This window comes from Peromyscus eremicus, chromosome 8a, assembly GCF_949786415.1.
Source record: "Peromyscus eremicus chromosome 8a, PerEre_H2_v1, whole genome shotgun sequence".
NCBI classification, from domain to species: domain Eukaryota; kingdom Metazoa; phylum Chordata; class Mammalia; order Rodentia; family Cricetidae; genus Peromyscus; species Peromyscus eremicus.
The window spans coordinates 76,696,841-76,717,753 of NC_081423.1; the positions used below are offsets into that span (position 1 = coordinate 76,696,841).

Here is a 20,913-nt window from a genome sequence, read left to right on the forward strand (position 1 = left end):
TTAGACCATTTCTGTGTGTTTTTATATGGACATTTTGATAAACTATTCTCGTGTATGTTAAATACCTAGGAGTGGGAGGGTTGCATGTATAGATTTAACTTTTTAGGAAACTGTTTTGCATTGTGCCATTTTATATTCCTAATAAGTTTTCTCCCCACCCCACCCCCATAATAAGTTTGTCCACCAACGAAGTAAGCCAAATCAAGCCAAATTGAAAAAGTTTAACAACAGGTATATTGAGCAAAGAACCTGGTCCCAGAGATTGAGGCCAGAGAAGTTGTATGCCTGTTTCAGGGTATTTTGTTTGGTTGTGTTGTTGTTTGAAGAATGGTGGACCTGTGGGGCAGTGGTGACACACTCCTTTAATCCCCACACTCTGAGACACAGAGGTAGGCAGATCTCTTGAGTTCAGGGACAGCCTGGTCTACAGAGAGAATTCCAGCACAACCAGGGCTACACAGAGAAACCCTATCTCGAGTGGGGGAAAAGACAGAATGATAGACCTGGAAACAAAAAAGTGATTCAGGAGCACAAAAGTGAAAAAAAGAATGGTGGTGTTAGGCTCGCCAGTCAGACATGACCTGTTCTATAATTACAAGCTTAAGAATCTCTTGTATTGAAGGCAGCAACACCAAATTCAAGAAAGCCTGGTAGGAAGAATGGAGAAACTCAGTGACCAAAGTGGAAGATGAAACAGAAGCATATTCTTAGGTACCATGATGATGAAAGCTGAATAAAAAGGTTTTAAATGTTGAATCCGGGCAGTGGTGGTGCACGCCTTTAATCTCAGCACTTAGGAGGCAGAGACAGGAGGATTTCTGAGTTCGAGGCCAGCCTGGTCTACAGAGTGAGTTCCAGGACACAAGAGCTGTTACACAGAGAGACCCTATCTCAAAAAAACAAAATACAAAACAATTTTTTTTTAAATGTTGGAAAGGCAGGCTTGCCCAGAGTTGAACTAACTATTAACTCTGAGGGAGTGAGTGGACCTATGTTGGAATTCCAGAACATATCCCTGTCATTAGTGACAAATGACTATAGGGTGAAGTTCAGAAACACACAGAAGTACATGGTAGAAACATAGTACTTTAAGTGGTATTTCAAATCAGAGGTAAGATTTAATAAATGATGTTACAGCAACTAGGTAGCCGTTTAAAAACATGTTAGATCCTTCTCGCCACTCATGAGAATGAAGTCTAAATGGTTCAGAGACTTAAAGACAGAAACAAGCTGTACAAACACTAGGAGAAAATAGAGGTGCATTTTTCTGTGTTGCAATTTAGGGAGATTTTTCTGATGTTGACTCATAGAGGTTAATGGAAGGAAATGCTGGTCCTTAGTGAGTGCATACTCTGCTAGAATACTCTGCTCACCATGCCCAAGACCCTAAGTTTAATTTTCGGTAATAAGAAAATAAGTAACATGGTACATTTTATCACACCACCCACCAAGTGAGGGTCTCACTATGCAACTTTGACTGATCTATAACTATGTAGACCAAGCTGGCCTTGAACTCACAAAATCTGCCTATTTCTGCCTTCTGAGTGCTGGGGTCAATCAGATATTTTTTTATTGCATGCTAAAAAGTTCCATAAGCAAAACCAAAATTTGCAGATAAATCCATACTAACTACAGACAACTTTGGGGGGGAAAGTTTTTGGCTAAAAATTCAAAAGAGAAAGGTCAAAAGATGCATAAACAAAAGGAAGTATGAAGGTCTGGTTGATGGTGACTGCCTTTGATCCCAGCCCTAGGGAAGCAGGCAGATCTTTGAGTTCAAGGCCAGCTTGGATCTACATAATGAGTTCCCAGGACTATAAAGACCCTGTTTCCAAAAAAGGGGGGAAAAACAGTATAAAGTTATCCTATGTTGAGATAGGAGATGCTAGTTTAATACTGACCACTAAAGAGGATTAGAATTCCCTAAAGAAATTAATTTTAGAGCTGAAGTGCACTGTCAGTGTAAAGTAAGCCTGGGGTATATTAATATGCTAGAAAGTAAAGAATTACCCAAAAAGTAAAGGTAGCATGTCAGATGGGTGTGGGAACCAGTTCAAGAAGACCTTAGCAGCCAAAATCGGGGTGGTGTAGTGGTACACACCTTTAATCCCAGCACTCAGGAAGCAGAGGCAGGTGGATCTCTGAGTTCAAGGCTAACCTGGTCTACATAATAAGTTCCAGGCCAGAGCTACACAGAGAAACCTTGTCTTCAAAAACAAAACAATATCTGCACATTAGTGTCCTGGGAAAAGGATAAGAAAACTAAACTAGACCTTTACCAACTATTCAGAACTAATGTCACTTGTGAGGTGCCATTGGGTGCCATCCTATGCCTCTAGGTGCAATATTCTGTAAACAGAACATCACTTACTATTATGGCAGTGTATAACATTACTTAATGAAGAAACATCAGCTGAACCCCAAACTGGAAAGAAAACCCTATTAAAAATGGAAGAACCTGTGTTCTCAAAAATAAGTAAACTTCCAAAGACATTATTAGGTAAGTCAGAATGTGTGTGGTGGATTAGAAATTAGTGCCCTAATTGCTTGGTTTGTTTCTGGGGGGTGGTGATGTGGTTGTTTGTTTTTGTTATTTGAGTTATTTTGTTATTTGACTTTTCTATGTAACTCAGGCCAGCATGGAACTTGCTATGTAGCCCATGCTGGCTTTAAACTCAGAATCCTCCTGCCTCAGCTTCCCAAATGCTAGATTATAGCAGACCTCACATGCCTGACAGAAAAGCACTATATTATATTTCCTACAGCTGATAACCATGATGAAGATAGGAAGAAATGGTTTTATTCTTAGGATTGGTGTGTGTGGTTTAAGTAAACTGTATTTAGAGAGAAGAACAAATAAATGGGCAGATGTTACTCACTGACAAATATGAGTGCACAGGCATTAGTTGTGCAGTTCTTCCAGCCTTCCTGAGAGCTTGACAAAGGACTATACTGACAGATTGTTTTCATCCCCCTGTTTAACAAAAATGAGAATGAACTCCCCTGGGTAGGCCTCGGGAAACTAGCATTCTAGATATTGCTGGGACAGAAACACAGCTGGTAAAATTTGTTTGGAAGGGACTTCAACTATGTATAACAAGATTGCATGTACAAATACCTTCTATCCAAGCTTCTATCTTTTGAGACTGTATTATACACTAGAGGTTTACCTACCATGATATAAAACACATATACATAAGTTTTTTGGAGCAAACAAAATATCAAAAGCTAGATATTTTTAAGAAGAAAGGAGTGGTATATTCTGTGTGGATTATCATTTATGAAATTTGGGGTTTAAGAAAGAAAGGAGGGGCTGGAGAGATGCCCCTATCGGTAAAGTGCTTGCATTGCAAAAGAAGTCCTGAGTTTGGATCCCCACATCTATAGAAAAAGCCAAGCATGGTAGTGGACACTTGGGCAAGGCAAAGGCCGGCAGATTCCTGGAGCCCTCTGGACAGCCACTTTACCTGAATCAGTGAGCTCCAGGTCAGTGAGAGATCACATCTCAACAAATAGGGTAGAAAGGGAATGAGGAAGACAGCAGAAGTTGACCTCTGATACATGCATATTCACAAACACACACAAAAGCATATGCATATACCACACACATACTAAGTAAAGGGCTTGAATAAGTACATTGATTTTTGTCTAGGGACACTTGGGAAGAAAAATACATACAGACTGGAAAGAGAAAGAAAAGGCTTTGGGGAAGTAGATTAGGAAGTAAAGGTGTGGATTCACAGTTTCCTTAAATGTGCCTGTATATACTTCTGTATTATGTATATGTGTGTATAGATTTCTGAAGGGGCTCAGGAGTGAAGGTGGTGGTGGCTCTTCAAGAGATGGTCTGTGATTCATCCTTAAGGATGATGGTGAACATCTTTGCCTCCCAAATGATGGGATTACAGACATGTGACACAACACCCAGTTTATGCTTTGCTGAGGATCAGACAAACCCAGGGCTTCAGTCTTCCTAAGCAAGCACTCTACCAACTAGGCAACAATTCCCATCTATTTTCTGTTTTTTGAGAGAGAATTTTTTTCCTTGGTTTTTAGTTTTTGGCTTCCCAAAACAGACTTTCTTTGTGTAGCCCCATCTGCCCTGGAACTTGCTGTGTAGGCCATGCTGCCTTTAAACTCAGAAATCCACCTGCCTCTGCAGGAATTAAAGTCAATTTGTTCATTTTATGTGTGTTTTGCCTACATGTATATATATGCACCATGTGCATCCTTGGTGCCTAAGGAGATCAGAAAAGGCATCAGATCCCCTACAACTGAAGTTAGAGATGGCTACGAACCACCTGGTGGGTTCTAAGAATCAAACCCAGATCCATCTTCAAGAGTAGCAGTGCTTTTAACCACTGAGCCATATCTCTAGCTGCTTCCACACAGAATCTTGCTATATAGTCCAAACTGGCCTCAAACACTGTTCTTCCTCTGCCTCTTAAGTGTTGGGCTTAAAGGCATAAATGCTGGGATTACAGGCTTCCGCCATCCAGCTAGTCATTCTCATGGTTTTAATTTACATTTTACAATAGCTAAAAATATTAAGCTGCTTTTCATGTCTTTATTTGCCATCTGAGTATCTTTGAAATGTCTGTTAAGTATTTCGCCTCATTTTTAAAATGGATTGTTTTAGTCACTAAAGTGATTTTGTTTTTTCTCTCATTGTTTTGGGAATGTGTTTGTTTTGTTTTGTTGTGGATGACCTTGAACTCCTCCTTATCCTCCTGACTTCACCTCAGTGTTACATGCAATGTGGGGGACCAAACCCTGGCCTTGTACATACTAGGTAAGCACTTGAATACTTGTTGCTGCTGTTATCTAAGTACAAATAATTATCTAGTACATGATTTGCAAATATTTCCTCCCAGTTTGTGATTGTCTTAGTCTTACTCTATTAACTATTATTTTATTTTAAATGTTGTGTGTATCAAAAACTTCCAGCATGTAGCTGAATATGGAATATGAAAGTATCTTGTTTTCATTGACTTTATGTCTATTTCTGGATTATTCTACTTTATTGATCTCTCAGTCTGTGGTCATGGCAAAAATCCCACTGTCTACATTACTGTAGCATTATAATGTAATGAGGTTGTCAGTTTCTATCAGTCTGGTAATATTATGATTAAACTGTTAAATATGTAAATCAGTTTTGAAAGAACTGACATTTTAGTGCAAGATATGGAGGCTTAGCCTGTAGTCCTAGCACTGAGGAGGCTGAGGTAGGAGTTGTTCCTGGTCTACCAAGCATGACCTTGTCTCAAAAATCCAAAAGAAAAACAATTGTCCTTTTAATGATAGTAATTCTAGTTCATGAACATGATCCTCCTCTCCATTTAAGTCTTTATTTTGTTGGCACTATTTTCTCATTTTTAAGATTCCTGTCTCTTCTGCCACATTTATTCCCCAAATATTTCATAACTTTCGATAGTATTATAAGTATTTTTGCGTTTCAATTTCTAGTTTTCTACCTGTCTTTTCATGTGGTATAGATTAGGCTGGGCTTGCATACCCTTTAGAGTACAGAAATGGTACTTTGTCCTTAGGGAGGAGGATTATTATGGCCTTAAGCAATTTTGTCCATCTGTTTCTTTTTTGAATGTATCTGTTAATTGGATTTTGGATCTTCTGTCTTGAACTCTTCACGGGGGAAGGGCGGCGTGGGATACATGCCTCTGTGTGGAAATGGGAGGACAATCTACAGGAGTTGCTCTCTCCTTCCACTGCTCAGTCCTGAGAGTCTATTTCAGGTGGTCAGGCTTGGTGACTGTCTCACTGGCCCTGGTTGAACTTGTCTCCACTCTGGAGTTAAGAGCACTGTTCTTATAGAGGACCGGATTCAGTTAACTAGCACCCACTTGATGGCTTATAGCTGCCTGTAATTCCAGTTTCAGGGGATTTAATAACCTCTTCTGACCTGCATTCTGTTTCTGCTGAGAGTTGGTGGTTGCATATATGATACTTGGTTGTTTTGGTAATATTTGACAAATCTGAAAATGCCAACTACCTGAATTGTAGATCACTGTCACCTGATAACCTGTACAGTAATTTTAGATTTGTTGGTACTGGTAGACTACCACCACTTTACTTCTTGCCATGGGGAATTTTCAGACAATAGAAAATAAATTACTCAGACTTAGCAGAATAGGCTTATGTTATTTTTAAAAAAGGAAAAGAAAAGAAATTCTGTGGGTAGAGAGATGGCTTAGTTGTTAAGAACACTGGTTGCTCTTCCAGAGGACCTAGGTTCAATTCCCAGCATCCAGCCATCTGTAACTCCAGTTAGAGGGAATCCAGTGCCTTCTGGACTCCACAGGCACTTGGCATGCATGTGGTGCATAGACATACAGGCAGGCAAAACACTCATATAGACACAAAAAATAATAAAATAATAATAATATTGTGGTGGTATTGTGTTCCCCAAAATATTGTGAACCCTAATAAATTTATCTGGGGTCAGAGAACAGAAAAGCCACTAGATACAAAGGCTAGAAAATGTTGGCACTGACACCTTTAATCCTAGCATTCCAGAGGCAGAAATCCTTCTGGATCTCTGTGAGTTCAAGGCCACATTGGAAAGGCCAGGCATGGTGACACACACCTTTAATCCCAGAAAGCGAGCCTTTAATCCCAGGGAGTGATGGTAGAAAGCAGAAAGGTATATAAGGCGTGAGGACCAGAAACTAGAAACATTTGGCTGGTTAAGCATTCAGGCTTTTGAGCAGCAAATTCAGCTGAGACCCATTCTGGATGAGGACTCAGAGGCCTCCAGTCTGAGGAAGCAAGACCAGCTATGAAGTTGTCCAGGTGAGGTTAGCTGTGGCTTGTTCTGGTTCTCTGATCTTCCAGTTCACCCCAATACCTGGCACAGGTTTGATTTTATTAATAAGAACTGTTAAGATTCCTGCTACACCATATATACAAAATAACAAAATAAAAATAATTTTTTTTAAAAGCTGGACGTGCCGGGCGGTGGTGGCGCACGCCTTTAATCCCAGCACTCGGGAGGCAGAGCCAGGTGGATCTCTGTGAGTTCGAGGCCAGCTTGGGCTACCAAGTGAGTCCCAGGAAAGGCACAAAGCTACACAGAGAAACCCTGTCTCGAAAAACCAAAAAAAAAAAAGCTGGACGTGGTAGCACACGCCTTTAATCCCAGCACTTGCGAGGTAGAGGCTGGTGAATCTTTGTGAGTTCAAGGCCAGCCGGGTCTACATAGTGAGTTCCAGGACTGCCAGTGCTAAATAGAGAGACCCTGTCTCATTTAAAAATCAAAAAAAATCTGTTCACTCAGAATGCATAGAAAAGATTCCTTTGTAGGTCCTCTTTGCATGAAGTCAAGATTCTTTTTCCCATTAGTTCTTTCATTGACTAATACAGCTGCCTTCTTAGTAAACAAGGTAATTTACATAGAGTAAAGCTGTTATGTCTTATATATAAATTCACCAATAGACTACCTTGTAGCTAGAGTTTTTCTGGTCCTGCCTAGGCCACGGTCAGGACAAATCTCTCTCACCCACCAGTCCCATAGCTGTTTAGACCCAACCAAGTAAACACATAGAGACTTATATTACTTACAAACTGTATGGCCGTGGCAGGCTTCTTGCTAACTGTTCTTATATCTTAAATTAACCCATTTCTATTAGTCTATACTTTGCCACATGGGTCGTGGCTTACTGGTATCTTAACATCTTCTCATGGCGGTGGCTGGCAGCTCTCTCTCTCTCTCTCTGACTTCCTTTTCCCAGCATTCTCCTCTCTGCTTGTCCCGGCTATACTTCCTGCCTGGCTACTGGCCAATCAGTGTTTTATTTATTAACCAATCAGAGCAACACATTTAACATACAGAACATCCCACAGCATTACCTTAATGAAAAGGTACTTAGAGCAGCTCTTCCTATGAATATAGCTTCCCAAGAAGTGTGGCATAAATTATGATGATACTGGGCTACAGACATGGCTCAACAATTAAGAACACTTGCTACACTTGGAAAAGATAAAAGTTCAAGTCGCAACCACCTGTAATCCCAGCTCTAGTAGATAGGAGATCTTTTGGCCTCCATGGCATCTACCCTCACATAATATACTTAATAACTAAAAATAATAAAAAAAAATTTTAGGTTAAAAATATGTCAGATGTTCATATGGTATGTTTGTTGGCATAGCCAGATTTCTCAGCCTGGGTGTGTCCAGGGAATTACTCTCTCACATATTCATAAACATCTTTTCTGTGTGTAGTAGGACCATAAGAAAAATCACAGAACATTCCTCTAGAACATGAGCCCTTCAGGATAAATTAGAAAGGTATTTACTGCATACTATATATTCCTTTTTAATAATGTCCAAAGCATATTAACGGCTCTAAAAGACCTTAAAAGCACAAAAAAAATCCTTAATGATCATGGTACTTTAGCAGATGCTAATCTTGAACTTGTGATTTTCCTGCCTCAGCCTGCAGTGTTGCGATTACAGATGTGTGCTGGGGTAGCTTTTATTGTCAACTTGGCAAGCCTAGAGTCACCTTGGGAAAAGGAGCTTCAATTGAAGAATTGCTCTAGTCAGATTGGCCTGGTGGCATTATTTTTTAATCACTAATTGATACAGGAGGGCCCAGCCCATTGCAGGGGTGGGGAGAAAGCTAGTGGATCAGGCCAGTAAGAAGTATTCCTCCACGACTTCTGCTTCAGTTCTAACTTTGCATTCCTACCCTCATTTCTCAGTGATGAGCTGTTACTTCAAATGTAAGATGAAGTAAACCCTTCCTCTCCACATTGCTTTTAGTCATAGTATTTATCACAGCAACAGAAGGCAAACTAGAATAAGGTATATGCCACCATGTCTGGCATGAACTCTTTTAAAAAATTTTAAAAGCCTATAATTATTAAAAACTGCCATTTGGAATCATAATCCCTTGAAACTCCAAGGTAATACTTTCTGAAAGTAGTGTTAGAATAAGCTATCTTGAGTTGATGTGTATTACTTGCTAAATGAACTAGCTATGTAGTACAGGCAAGCATATATGGAAAACTTTGGGAGTCTTTATTTGGGGGAGTAATTTTTTGTTTAGGGGACTTTTGCAAGGGGTGATTTTTGTTTGAGGGGATTGTTTTGTTTTTGTCATTGTTTATTTGAGACAGAGTCTCTCTATGTAGCCCTGGCTGTCCTGTAACTCAGGCTGGCCTTGAACTCACAGATCTGCTAGTGCTAGGTTTAAAGCCTATGTGGAATCTTTTATTATTGTTCTATTTGGGTGTGTGTATGTGTGTGTGTGTACATAACACCAATAACACCAGTGTGCACATGCCATGTCATATGTGGAGATTGCAGAACAATTTTCTCTCTTTCCACCATGGTGTCCATGGACTAAAGTCAGGTTCTTAGGCTTGTGCTACAAGCACTGAGCCATCTCACTGGCCCCCATGTGGAGTCTTCATGGATATTTCTGCATAAAAGTAGGCTGTATGAATTTACTAGAGATTCAGAGTCTAGCTGGTATTAGCTAACATTATAAACAAGATACTGCAGATACTGTGGTAAATCATTTGTATCCTATCTTCTCTTGGCCTTGTGGGGAAAAAACGCCCAAAAGGACTGCTTTGATCTGACTACAAATCCCCCTGTCCATCGTCACCATTCCACTCATGCTAAGCATAGCCACATTGTCAGTGTATCTAGGTTATTAGAGCCCCAAATCCTTTATCTTTTGGTTTTAGTTTTGGTTTTGGACAGAGTGTGGAGACCAGGCTGACCTCAAATACAGGGAGATCCATTTTCCTCTTCAATCACACACACACACACTCACACTCAAATGCCACACTACATCCCACCTTCCTCCCAATGCTGGGATTAAAGCATGAGCCACCATGCCCAACTCAGTCTTTTATCTTGACCCTTCCTCTGCCTGTTCCAACAGCAGATATTCAGGGGTCATCCTTTGTGACCTCAGGGTCTTACCTCATGTTGTGTGACACTATTCCTGGGGAGACATGAACAAATGTCTTCTTACCTCAGATAGGAACTGGTGACAAACCAAAGTAAGGGTACCACCAGATTCCAACTTGGTGAGTCAGTCAGCTTTATTGGGGTTACTTATAGGAACAGAAATGACTCACAGACAGCTGCATCACCAAAGCACACCCTAGCATGGGTGACAGCTCACAAAAGCTGGAAACTGGAGCACACTGCACAACCTACATGTAGCTCAGCTGGTCTCTTCCCTCTTCCAGACAGTGTCTCTGGGCAGTCCTTAGTACTTAGATGCTTAGGGAGGAGGCATCTAGTGTATCTCGTCAGTTTCAGGGATTTCCTGCAGCCTTTGAGTTGCTTACTTCCTGAGCTTAAGGAATTTCCCTAAAAGATGACATTTTACCTCCCCTTTAGAACATCCTGTGTCTTAACAGGCTTCCTTCCCAAAAGGAGGACCTTATCTCCAGAAGAAAGTGCTATGCAACACTTCACTGAGGGTGAATCACCATTGAATATGTTGCCAGCCCCATCTTTGTTATTCTGTTGCCGCATAACTGTTCCATCTCTCAGTCCATGACACCATTTATAAGAACACTATCTGCTGTGTACACAGGTACAGTGAGGTACACAGGTGTTTGATAAGTAGTTGTTGGGTGGCTAAGAAAAAACTCAAGTTCTCAGGTAATATTGGCATGTTGGTCAGAATTCTGTGTTCATAGCACCACACTATCAAATGAAAATTAGCCCATTCTCTACCACCTACCTCATCAGGGTAAATTAACAAAACTTTTCTTTTGGAATTGCCTTTAGAGTCTGATTTCTTCTTTTCAAATATTCCAATAGTATCAAATTTTGACTCTTTGAAGATAGATTTAATTTATGAAACTATCCAAAAGTTGCTCAGAACAATAGATGAGTACTATAAAGGGACTGGGAGTTGTAGCAACATTATTGGTGCATGCAAAATTTTCCAAGGGAAGCTCCTAAGTCAATATTTTTGAGGGTATAACATTATGTGATCTGACATACTAAATTGGGCACTGAAGACAAACCTGTGTAATCTCAGCCACTCAGACTGTCAGGAGGATTGAGGCCAGCCTTAACATGCAAACTTTGTCTCAAATTAAGAAAGAGGGCTGGGGGGCTGGAGAGATGGCTCAGCGGTTAAGAGCACTGGCTGTTCTTCCAGAGGTCATGAGTTCAATTCCCAGCAACCACATGGTGGCTCACAACCATCTGTAATGAGATCTGGTGCCCTCTTCTGGCCTGCAGGGATATGTGCAGGCAGAACACTGTATACATAATAAAAAAATAAAAATCTAAAAAAAAAAAAAAGAAAGAAAGAGGGCTGGAAAGATGGTTCAGTGGTTGACGCTCTTGCAGAGGACACAGGTTCAGTTTCCATCACCCACACGACAGCTCACAACTATCTGTAACTCCAGTTTCAGGGATCTAACAACCTCTTCTGGACTTTACGGGTACCCGGCACACAATTGGTGCACAAATATACATGCAGACAAAACACCCATGTGCATTTCTTAAAAAATAATTTTTTTTTTTTAAGAAACACAGAATTTTAGAAATAAAAGGCAAATTAAGAATGTTTGAAGCCAGGTGATGGTGGTGCGCACCTTTAATCCCAGCACTTGGGAGGCAGAGACAGGCAGATCTTAGTGAGTTTGAGGCCAGCCTGGTCTACAGAGTGAGTTCCAGGACAGCCAGAGCTACACAGAGAAACCCTATCTCGAAAAAACAAAAAAGAAAAGAAATAATGCTTGTGTCTCTCTTTTGTACTTTTGTTTTTCCGAGACAGGAATTCTCTATGTAACAGCCCTAGTTGTCCTAGAATTCACAGAGATCCACCTGCCTCTGCTTCATTGCTGGGATTAAAAATGTGCGCCACAACCACCCAGCTATATCTCTTTTTTAAAATAAAAGTTCTGATATAAATTTTTAGGGGGGAGGAGAGACATGCGTCATTAAATACACAAATCATTACATCAGTCTCAGTTCTGTCATCATTAAATTTACTAGTTAGTGTACACATAGTTTGTGTCACATAGTAGAGAAGTGCATTTTGCCATAGTGTTTAGTATTTCATTATAAAATAATGTCGTCTGCTAGGCCTGTAGCTTGGGAGACTGAAGTTGGAGGATCACATGAGTTTGAGGCCAACCTGAGCTGTAACAAAGAGACCTTACCCAATAAACAAACAGAAATTATCTGTTCTCAGCACTAGATTTCATGGTCAAGTCCCACGTAGCAGAATTTGTGTGAAGGGCTTGTGAGCACTGTGTCACGTGTCACTGGTTTCTTGTACAAAGACAGACCATTCTTCACAGCCCAGGAGAAAAAGAGGACTCGTTCGGGATGTTCGACGGCTATGACAGCTGCAGTGAGGACACAAGCAGCAGCTCCAGCTCCGAGGAGAGTGAGGAAGAAGTTGCTCCTTTACCTTCCAGTCTCCCAATTATCAAAAATAATGGACAAGTCTACACATATCCAGATGGCAAATCTGGCATGGGTGAGTGTCCACACTTTGACCCGCTGCATGAGGGGGTTTTGTTTGAGGGTGTGTTTTCATTTGATGTTTTTGTTAGGTTGGTTTGGTTATTTTACTTTATTTTTAGACAGTGTCTTGCTGTAGAGCCCAGACTGGTCAAGAACTCACAATCATCCTGTTTTTGCTGGGATTATGAACAATGTCACCATGCCTGGTCTCCTTTAGCACTTTCAAAGGATTATTTGAAGATACGGAGCCTGAAACTCCTGAGTTCCAGATAAGATCGCAGAGTTTATCTCTGCCATCCTACCTTCTAGTGGGAAGCAAGTAGAACAACAGCAAAGCACAGGCATAATTCAGTTAATGACTATCCCTCCTATAGAGCTGAAAGTGGGAAAGATCGTAGAGTTTTAAAAACACTTGAGGTAGGGCTTCTCGGTGACAATTCATCAAGATTTGTGGGGGTCAGGGGGCAGTTGAGGGCTGGTTGGTTGGTTTTCAGAACAGGTTGCTGTGACTCACAGACTGGCCTGGAACTTGATACAGTATTCCTGCCTCACTTGCCCCACCATGCCTGGCACATAAGTTATCACCTCCAATACTAAGGTGCTGCCTGTCTTATACAGAAAGTGGTCTCATTTTTTTAGTGGTTCTCAGCGCTAGAATATGCTTTATTTTGAGCCAGAATTATCCTATTTTGCCTTTTTTCATTTGGGCTTAATGTTACTTTTAAGGATAAATTAGGGGCCAAGAGGTAATGCTTCCCTAGCATGCACAATGCCCTAGGTTCCATCCTTGGGATCACAAACAAAAAAGCGTGTGTGCATGTGTAAAGTGACCCTTTTTTTTTTTTTTTTAAATCAAGCTGCCAGAATATTCTAGTCTTTTTATAATGACATCTCTCCACACTAGACCACTTACTTTGGTGTATTTCTGAGGCCTGTAAATTAACCATACTCATTTCCTCCGCTTCTTTTAGTATCAGAGAAATTCCACTCATCAATATCCTGGCCAATTTTTCTTGGTAATATTCAGATTATTTGCTAATAGGAACAGCTCTTCCTGATTTGCCTAATGCTATTATCAATCCCACTAAAACACCCCATCCTCAAAACACTTCCAGCAAATGGCTGGTTAGACTGGGGCCAAAAGATATTTCAGCCTTGCTGTCTTCTTCAGGACACTGCAGTTAAGTCACTGGCTTTTTCTAAAATAATACTGGGCTTAATTAAGATAATAGATATTTCTTCTAGCATTTTCTTTTCTCTTTTTTAAATTGGAAGGTGAGGTTGAAAGGTGGAGGTGTATATGTTGGTGCACATGCCATAGCACACTAGGAGAGATCAGAAAGACAGCTGTGTGTAGTTAGTTCTCTTCCACCTGTATGTGCATGTGAGAGATCCGGTTCAGCTTGCCACACTTGCTTGGCAAGTGCTTTCACCTGCAGAGCCAGCTCACTGTTTGATTGTTGTTGCTTTTGTTTGGTGGGTTTTGGTTTTGGTTTTTTGATAATAGGGTTTCTCTGTGTAGCCCTGGAACTCGCTCTGTAGACCAGGCTGGCCTCAAACTCAGAGATCCACCTTCCTCTGCCTCCTGAGTCTGAGATTAAAGGTGTGCGCCACCACTGCCTGGCTTTTATTGTTTTATGGCATATATAAACCAACCTAAACCAATTTGGGGCTTTGATCTCTTTTAGAAGCCTCTTTCTTACTGATCTTTGATCGTAGAAATTTTTTTTTTAATTCTGTCATCTAGTGTTGGACACTATGTCATCTTATTTTTCAGCTATGTATCATTTACAGATGTGATAATCCTATTTTGTGCATACTACTGTCTTTTAACTAAGAAACTGAACGTGGTAAGCCTGGTATATAGTTCTGCAATCCATATAAAAAATTGTGCTTAGTTAAGAGTGGCTGTAGTGGCAACACTTGAAGAGACTAAAAAGCAGGAAGATCCAGCCTGGACTACACAGGGAAGCTGTCCCAGAAACAAATATTTTACCAACTTCAGTGTTTGAGGCAATAGCTCAGTCAGTAAAGTCCATGCTATATAAGCATGAGGACCTGTGTTTGATCGCCAGATAACATGTAAAAAGCCAAGTATGATAGTGTCCACTCGTAATCCCAGCCAGCACTAGGGTGGTGGAGACGGATGAATCCCTGGAGCTCCCTGGCAAGTCAGCCTAACCTACTTGGCAAGCTGTGAGCCAGACTGTCTCCAGAAAACAAGGTAGATGGCATCTAAGGAACAACAGCTGAAGTTGACTCCAGGCTTCCACACATACTCAGGCAGCAGGCGCACACACACACACACACACATGCATAATGCATACACTGTCATAGAACTTCATTTACCAAAACTCACAGGGTCATCTGTGGTGATTCATCCAAGAATCCTATCACTTGAGAGGCTGTAGCAGGCAGATTGAGAGTTTGAAGCCAGCCTGGCCTACATAATATGAGACCTTTGTCTGAGGAACAAAACAAAAAGATTGCCCAATCAATTAAAATGTACCTAGGACCAGGGGTGATGGTGTACCCCTTTAATCTCAGCACTCTGGAGACAAAGGCAGGAGGATCTCTCTGAGGTCGAGGCCAGCCTGGTCTACATAGCAAGTCCCAGGGCAGTCAAGACTTGACAATGTCTCAAAAAAACAAAAAACCATGTACCTAGGGAAAGCTAGATATGTGGCTCAGGGTAGAGTTCTTTCCTTGCATGGAAAGAAACTGTGTTAAATCTAGCACCACAAACCAGAAAAGAAGGATTTCCTAGGTATTTTCTGCTCCAGCTGACATTTCTCAGTCATGGTTAACAAAGCAATATGAAAACTTTTGTTAGAAATATTGAACTTGGTGTGGTAGTACCTTTAATTCCAGCACCTAGAAAGCAGAGGCAAGCAGAGTTCTGTGAGTTTAAGGCCAGCCTAGACTACATAGTGAATTCCAAGCCAACCAGGGCTACATAGTGAGACCCTGTCGCAAAACAAAAAAAAAATACAGCTTAATTCCTATTGTTAATTATTCTTGCTGTAGTTTGGTGATGCCCTACCAGTGTGGAAATCTTTTCACAAAAGAACATTGTAGTTTGATGTTGTATAATTCTTGTCAAGGATTCATTGTCCACTTGACTGGTTTGGTTTTGTTGGGAGATAGGGTGTTGACCAGGCTGGCCTAGAACTCACTGTGGAGATAGGGCCTGCTTTTGCCTCCCAAATGCTAGGATCAAAACAGAGCTCTACTGTGGCAGACTTAATGATCTAGAATCTTTATAGAACCATTCTTTTTTGTCTCAAATGGGACAGCGTATATTCATTGACAGTGTCTTGTAGTTTTGGTGTTCTGTCTTGTTTCCATTTCTCGTGGATTTGTAAGTGCTGGTTATGCTACAGGTGTCTTCAATTTAACCATTTGGGTGGAATGTTAACCTATGGATTTTTTTTTGTTTTATTTTCTCTCTCTCTTAGGTAGTACTAAGGATTAAACCTAGACCTCATGCATGCTAGTGCTCCGCCACTGAGCTGTATCCCAGCCCACTTTTTACTGAGACAGGATTTTACTTAGGTACCCACACTGCCCTTGAATTCATTCAGTAGCCTAGGCAGACCTTGAACTCTCAATCCATGTGACTTGGCCTGCTTGCATAGCCAGGCCCAGCTCTGTTTGAATTTTTTGAATTTTGGTTTGTGTAACATATGTTTATGTAATTCTGCCTTTTGGGCTATTGGTCACTATGTAATGCCCATGAGAAGCTAAGTTGTCTCTTACCCTGACTTCTACCTCACACTTGGAGCCTGCCCCATCCTTCTGTGTCCCCTGGACATAATTTGAAAGAATCCTCTTAATTTTTCTAACTACTTGCTCTTTTTTGGTTTCAACCTTTGCAATATTTTAAAGGCTTTTGCTATAATTTTGTTAATCCTCAATTATGTTGTACTCTTTTAGTCTTTTGTTCATAATCCTTTTAAAAGCTGAAATTCATAATATATCATATATATATGTATCAGTACATACAAAAATGCCAACCACATAATAAGCATTAGGAAAATTAGTTGAAAGCAATCGTTCGTGCTCACTCTCACAAGGGCACGCACGTGCGCGCGCTGTCTCTCCCTTCCTCCCTCTTTCCTTTCCCCCCCTCCCTCCATCTCCACACACTCAGTGTTGGGGTTACAGACATGCCTCTTCACCTTTTTAAAGCCTTTAGGACTTCAGGAAATTTTCAGACTTTATAGACCCCCACCACCACTACCACCATGGCATCATACAGGTCCTGTCTATAACTTTTCTCTATCATTTGTGTAAGAGAGGGAAGAAAGCTCATTGCTGATTTTTAGTTAAATACCTCTAGACAGGTGGAGAGATTTGATTTTACTGTATGATCTTTCATACTGATGTTCTTATTTTATTAATTAGCTACCTGTGAGATGTGTGGGATGGTCGGTGTACGAGACGCTTTTTACTCTAAAACAAAACGTTTCTGCAGTGTTTCCTGTTCACGAAGTTACTCGTCAAACTCTAAGAAGGCAAGCATTCTGGCCAGACTTCAGGTAACGGTACAGAAACCTTCTTATTCTTCCTGTTTCCCACGGCTTTCACTTACCTGTCATCTGACTGTGGTTCGCTGCACTCCACCTCTGTCCAACTGGCCAGTGATTTACAGCCACACTTGTAGGAAATGTATGAGCCACAAGTAATATAAATTGGAGTATCTTATGTGATGGAGACAGGCTGTCCAAAATGAGCTGTAAATTAACTTTATAAATCAACTGAAAAGACCTTTTACCACATAAGTACAATTAAACACCTTGTTATATGTAGAAAATATAGCCATTTTCTCTTATGCTCCCTCCCCAATGTTTCCTTGAGTTAATATCAAGGTAGAATCACCATTTTGGTAAAAATGACATATTTTGGGTTTTTCTGTTTTCTTTTGTTTGTTTTTTCCTCATCATGCGCTGTATTTTGGTTTTTGTTCTTTGTTCTTGGGATTTTTGTTGCTGGTGATAAACCCCAGCTTTGTGCGTGATAGGCAAGTTCAACTTTGTACTTTTGAGTGCAACCAATTTGATACCTTAACCAAATATGTTTGCTAATATAACTCACCTCTTTAAAAACATCCATGAAATGAAAAGAAAATCATCTTTTAAATGTATATTAGCACCTACAGAACCCTGGAGTCTTGACTACTTGACTAAGTTGTTACCGTACCATCTAAAAATTTCTTAAGGCATTAGAATACTGATTTTTGTAATTATCTTTTGTATGGTCACAGTTTTCCTCTCATTTAACTTATTGTGATCATTACATAGCCCTGAAGTTATTTAAATCTCAGATGAAGGAAATACATCACTTAGATGTATTTCTATATTTCAGATAGACAGTTATCCTGAGCAGTGGTCTGTACCCAAATGGATGGCAGTTTGTCACACTGAATTTGGCCATGATCATTATGTCATTGACATTTTGCGTTAGCACTAAAGGTATAAACCTCAGTCACTTGCTCTTTGAACATTCAATTGTCTTCTCTTACCATATCAGTAGCAATGCTTCGCAGCTGCATGAGTGAATAACACTGATTCTGTCTACTCTAAGAAGAGGTCAAGTATCCACCACAGCCTATATTTTAACATTTTGTGGGATATAATTTTATTAACATATTAATTCGCATATTGCTGTTTTAGTCTGCGCCAGCTCTGCTGCCCATATTAGATAACTACATTGTAGCAGAACAAAAAGAAAAAACTCTCATGTTAAAATTCCTTGTATGTTTCCTCTGCTTTAATAATTTTCTAAACCCTCAATATTTAAGCAGAATGAGTAGTATGCAATCATGTTAAATTTCAGTTGTGGAGGGGTGAAGAATTCTATTTACTTAACTTTTCTTGTTTCAGGGTAAGCCTCCAACAAAGAAAGCAAAAGTCCTTCAGAAACAACCTTTAGTTGCTAAATTAGCTGCCTATGCTCAATATCAAGCTACCTTGCAAAATCAAGCAAAGACAAAAGCAGGTAATTCTGGTGAGTGTAATAAAAGAGAAATATTATTCATCTGACTGGTTTCAAGTAATAGCATTTTAACCTTTGGTTGCATTTGGACTCTATGTTTTTTCTGTTAGCACATTAAGACTGTGTGCTTCCTGGTATCAAGTGGTTGGTTGTTAATGATTGTAGAAGGGAGTAATTGACACACAAAGACATTCTAATGGTGGTGGTAATGTGTTTGTAAATCCAACTGGGACATCCCCAATTAGAAATAGGAAATTATTTATTCATATTTATATTCATATTATTTGGTCAAGTTCTTTCATCTTTATGGGAAAACAAAAGTTATGATGAGAGTAGGTTTTAAAAAGAGGGTCTTACTATGTGTCGCTAGAAGACTCTGATCTGGGGAAGGCACTTGTTTAGTGGTAGAGTACTCACCTAATGCACAAGGCCCTCATTCAATTCCTGGCACTACCAAAAAAGAAAATCTGAAATCGAAAATATTTTGAAATATGTGCCATTTAAGCACCAATAAAGTCGATGCAAATGCCTGGAAATCCATGGAACTCTGAAATCTAATATACTTTTGGTAGCAAGTATTTAGAAAAGGGTTTTAGCCAGTAAAAGCTCATGTTATTTGGAAAAGCAAAAGTTATGATGAGATATATGATGGGTTTTGAAAAGAGGGTCTTACTATGTGTCCCTAGAAGACTCTGATTCCCCCCCCCCCCCCCATCACCTCTCAAGTGCTTTGAGTATTTTTCACCAAAAACTTTCTTTTTTGGGTTTGTTCTTTTGGGGTTTGGTTTTTTTGTTGTTGGTTGGTTGGTTGGGTTTTTTTTGTTTGTTTGTTTGTTTTGTTTTTGTTTTTTGTTTCTTTGAGACAGGGTCTCTCTGTGTAGCCCTGGCTATCCTGGAACTCACTCTATAGACCAGGCTGGCAAACTGCCTGCCTGGTCTACAGAGTCTCCCAGGTGCTGGGATTAAAGGAGTGCACTACCACAGCTGACTGGGTGGTAGTGCTCACCTTTAATCCCAGCATTCAAAAGGCAGAGGCAGGTGGAACTCTGTGAGTTCGAGGCCAGCCTGGTCTACAGAGTGAGTTCCAGGAAAGGCTCCAAAGCGACACAGAGAAACCTTGTCTTGAAAAACCAAAAAAGAAAAGAAAAGAAAGAAAGAAAAACAACAAAATCATAATAACAACAACAACGGGCTGGCAAGGTGTAGCTCAGCAGGTAAAAGTTTAGAAACCTGAATTTAGTCCCTGGGCCCCCCACATGTTCCCCAATAAATGTTAAATAAACAACACTTTTTTTGGAAATCAAATGTTGGAGAATTATATCTAAGCTTCCTTTATTTCAGCAGTCTCCGTGGAAGGCTTCAGCTGGGGTAACTACATCAACAGCAATAGCTTCATAGCAGCTCCAGTCACCTGTTTCAAACATGTGAGTATGGAATTTCTCCCTTACCATAAAATGTGTGACATTAAATCTGAAGAAACATAACACCTCATTATCTTATCCTTAGAAAGGTTGTGTTATACAATAAATAAAAATGTTTCTCCTTTATTAATTATTATACCTAATAGTTAAAAATAACTTGTGTTTTACAAGTAAAATCTTTATGTTAGCCCAACAAAAAAAAAGCCCTTTTTGAGGGCTTCTGAAGTGTTATAGCTCAGTGGCAAAGTGATTGCATAAATCATTGAAGGCCCTGTGTTTTGCCTCCAACATAAAAAATTTTTTTAGTTGCAGGCTGGTGAAATGACTCAACAGTTAAGAGAACTAGCTGCTCTTCCAGAGGACTAGGGTTCAATTCCCAGCACCCACATGGTAGCTCACACTTGTCTGTAACTCCAGTTCCAGGGCTTCTGACATACATGCAGGCAAAACACCAATGTATTTTTTAGTTGCAATATGAGTGATTTTGAACAATAAAAATTAGTATCTCGCCGGGCGGCGGTGGCGCACACCTTTAATCCCAGCACTCGGGAGGCAGAGCCAGGCGGATCTCTGTGAGTTTGAGGCCGGCCTGGTCTATAGAGTGAGATCCAGGACAGACACCAAAAAACTACACAAGAGAAACCCCCAAAGAAAGAAAGAAAAGAAATTTCTATCTCAGCCAGTTTTCATGTTAAATCATATGAAACATGAAATATGTAGGAGGAGTTCTGTAACAAAACTGGATGGCTGCTAGCAGTGTCATGTGGCTCAGCCTAACACATCCCAAGAACTTTGCGATTTGAACAAGTAATTTCTAAAAGAGGTGTCTTTCCTCTAGTTCTGTTTTTGCCTCCAAATGTAAAATCACACACCAAAGAAGCAACAGGAATGTTTTCTTTTGAGCTGGAGTAAGTGATCTGTGTCATTAAAAACAGTTTGAAAGGTGTTGTTTTCAGAGCATTTGATGTAAAAACAATGTGTCAATATCATATTATTTCACTTTGATTTATCTTTGGTA

The 20,913-nt window shown here is 40.2% G+C and overlaps 1 protein-coding gene across 15 annotated transcripts in view; it reads left to right on the forward strand.

Moving 5' to 3' along the window:
• The window catches only part of Mbtd1 (mbt domain containing 1), a 68,259-nt gene that overhangs the window by 12,356 nt on the left and 34,990 nt on the right, over positions 1–20,913 (forward strand). For 4 of the 15 annotated variants that reach the window (XM_059271525.1, XM_059271522.1, XM_059271526.1 and 1 more), the window contains 4 exons: positions 12,291–12,490; positions 16,885–17,024; positions 18,363–18,486; positions 19,816–19,898. In XM_059271525.1, the coding sequence (XP_059127508.1) occupies positions 12,337–12,490; positions 16,885–17,024; positions 18,363–18,486; positions 19,816–19,898 (501 nt within the window). In that variant the 5' untranslated portion in view covers positions 12,291–12,336. Of the gene's footprint in view, positions 1–4,741; positions 4,793–12,290; positions 12,491–16,884; positions 17,025–18,362; positions 18,487–19,815; positions 19,899–20,913 lie in introns of those variants that run through there. The other 11 variants (XM_059271531.1, XM_059271523.1, XM_059271516.1 and 8 more) reach the window with 8 other exon arrangements.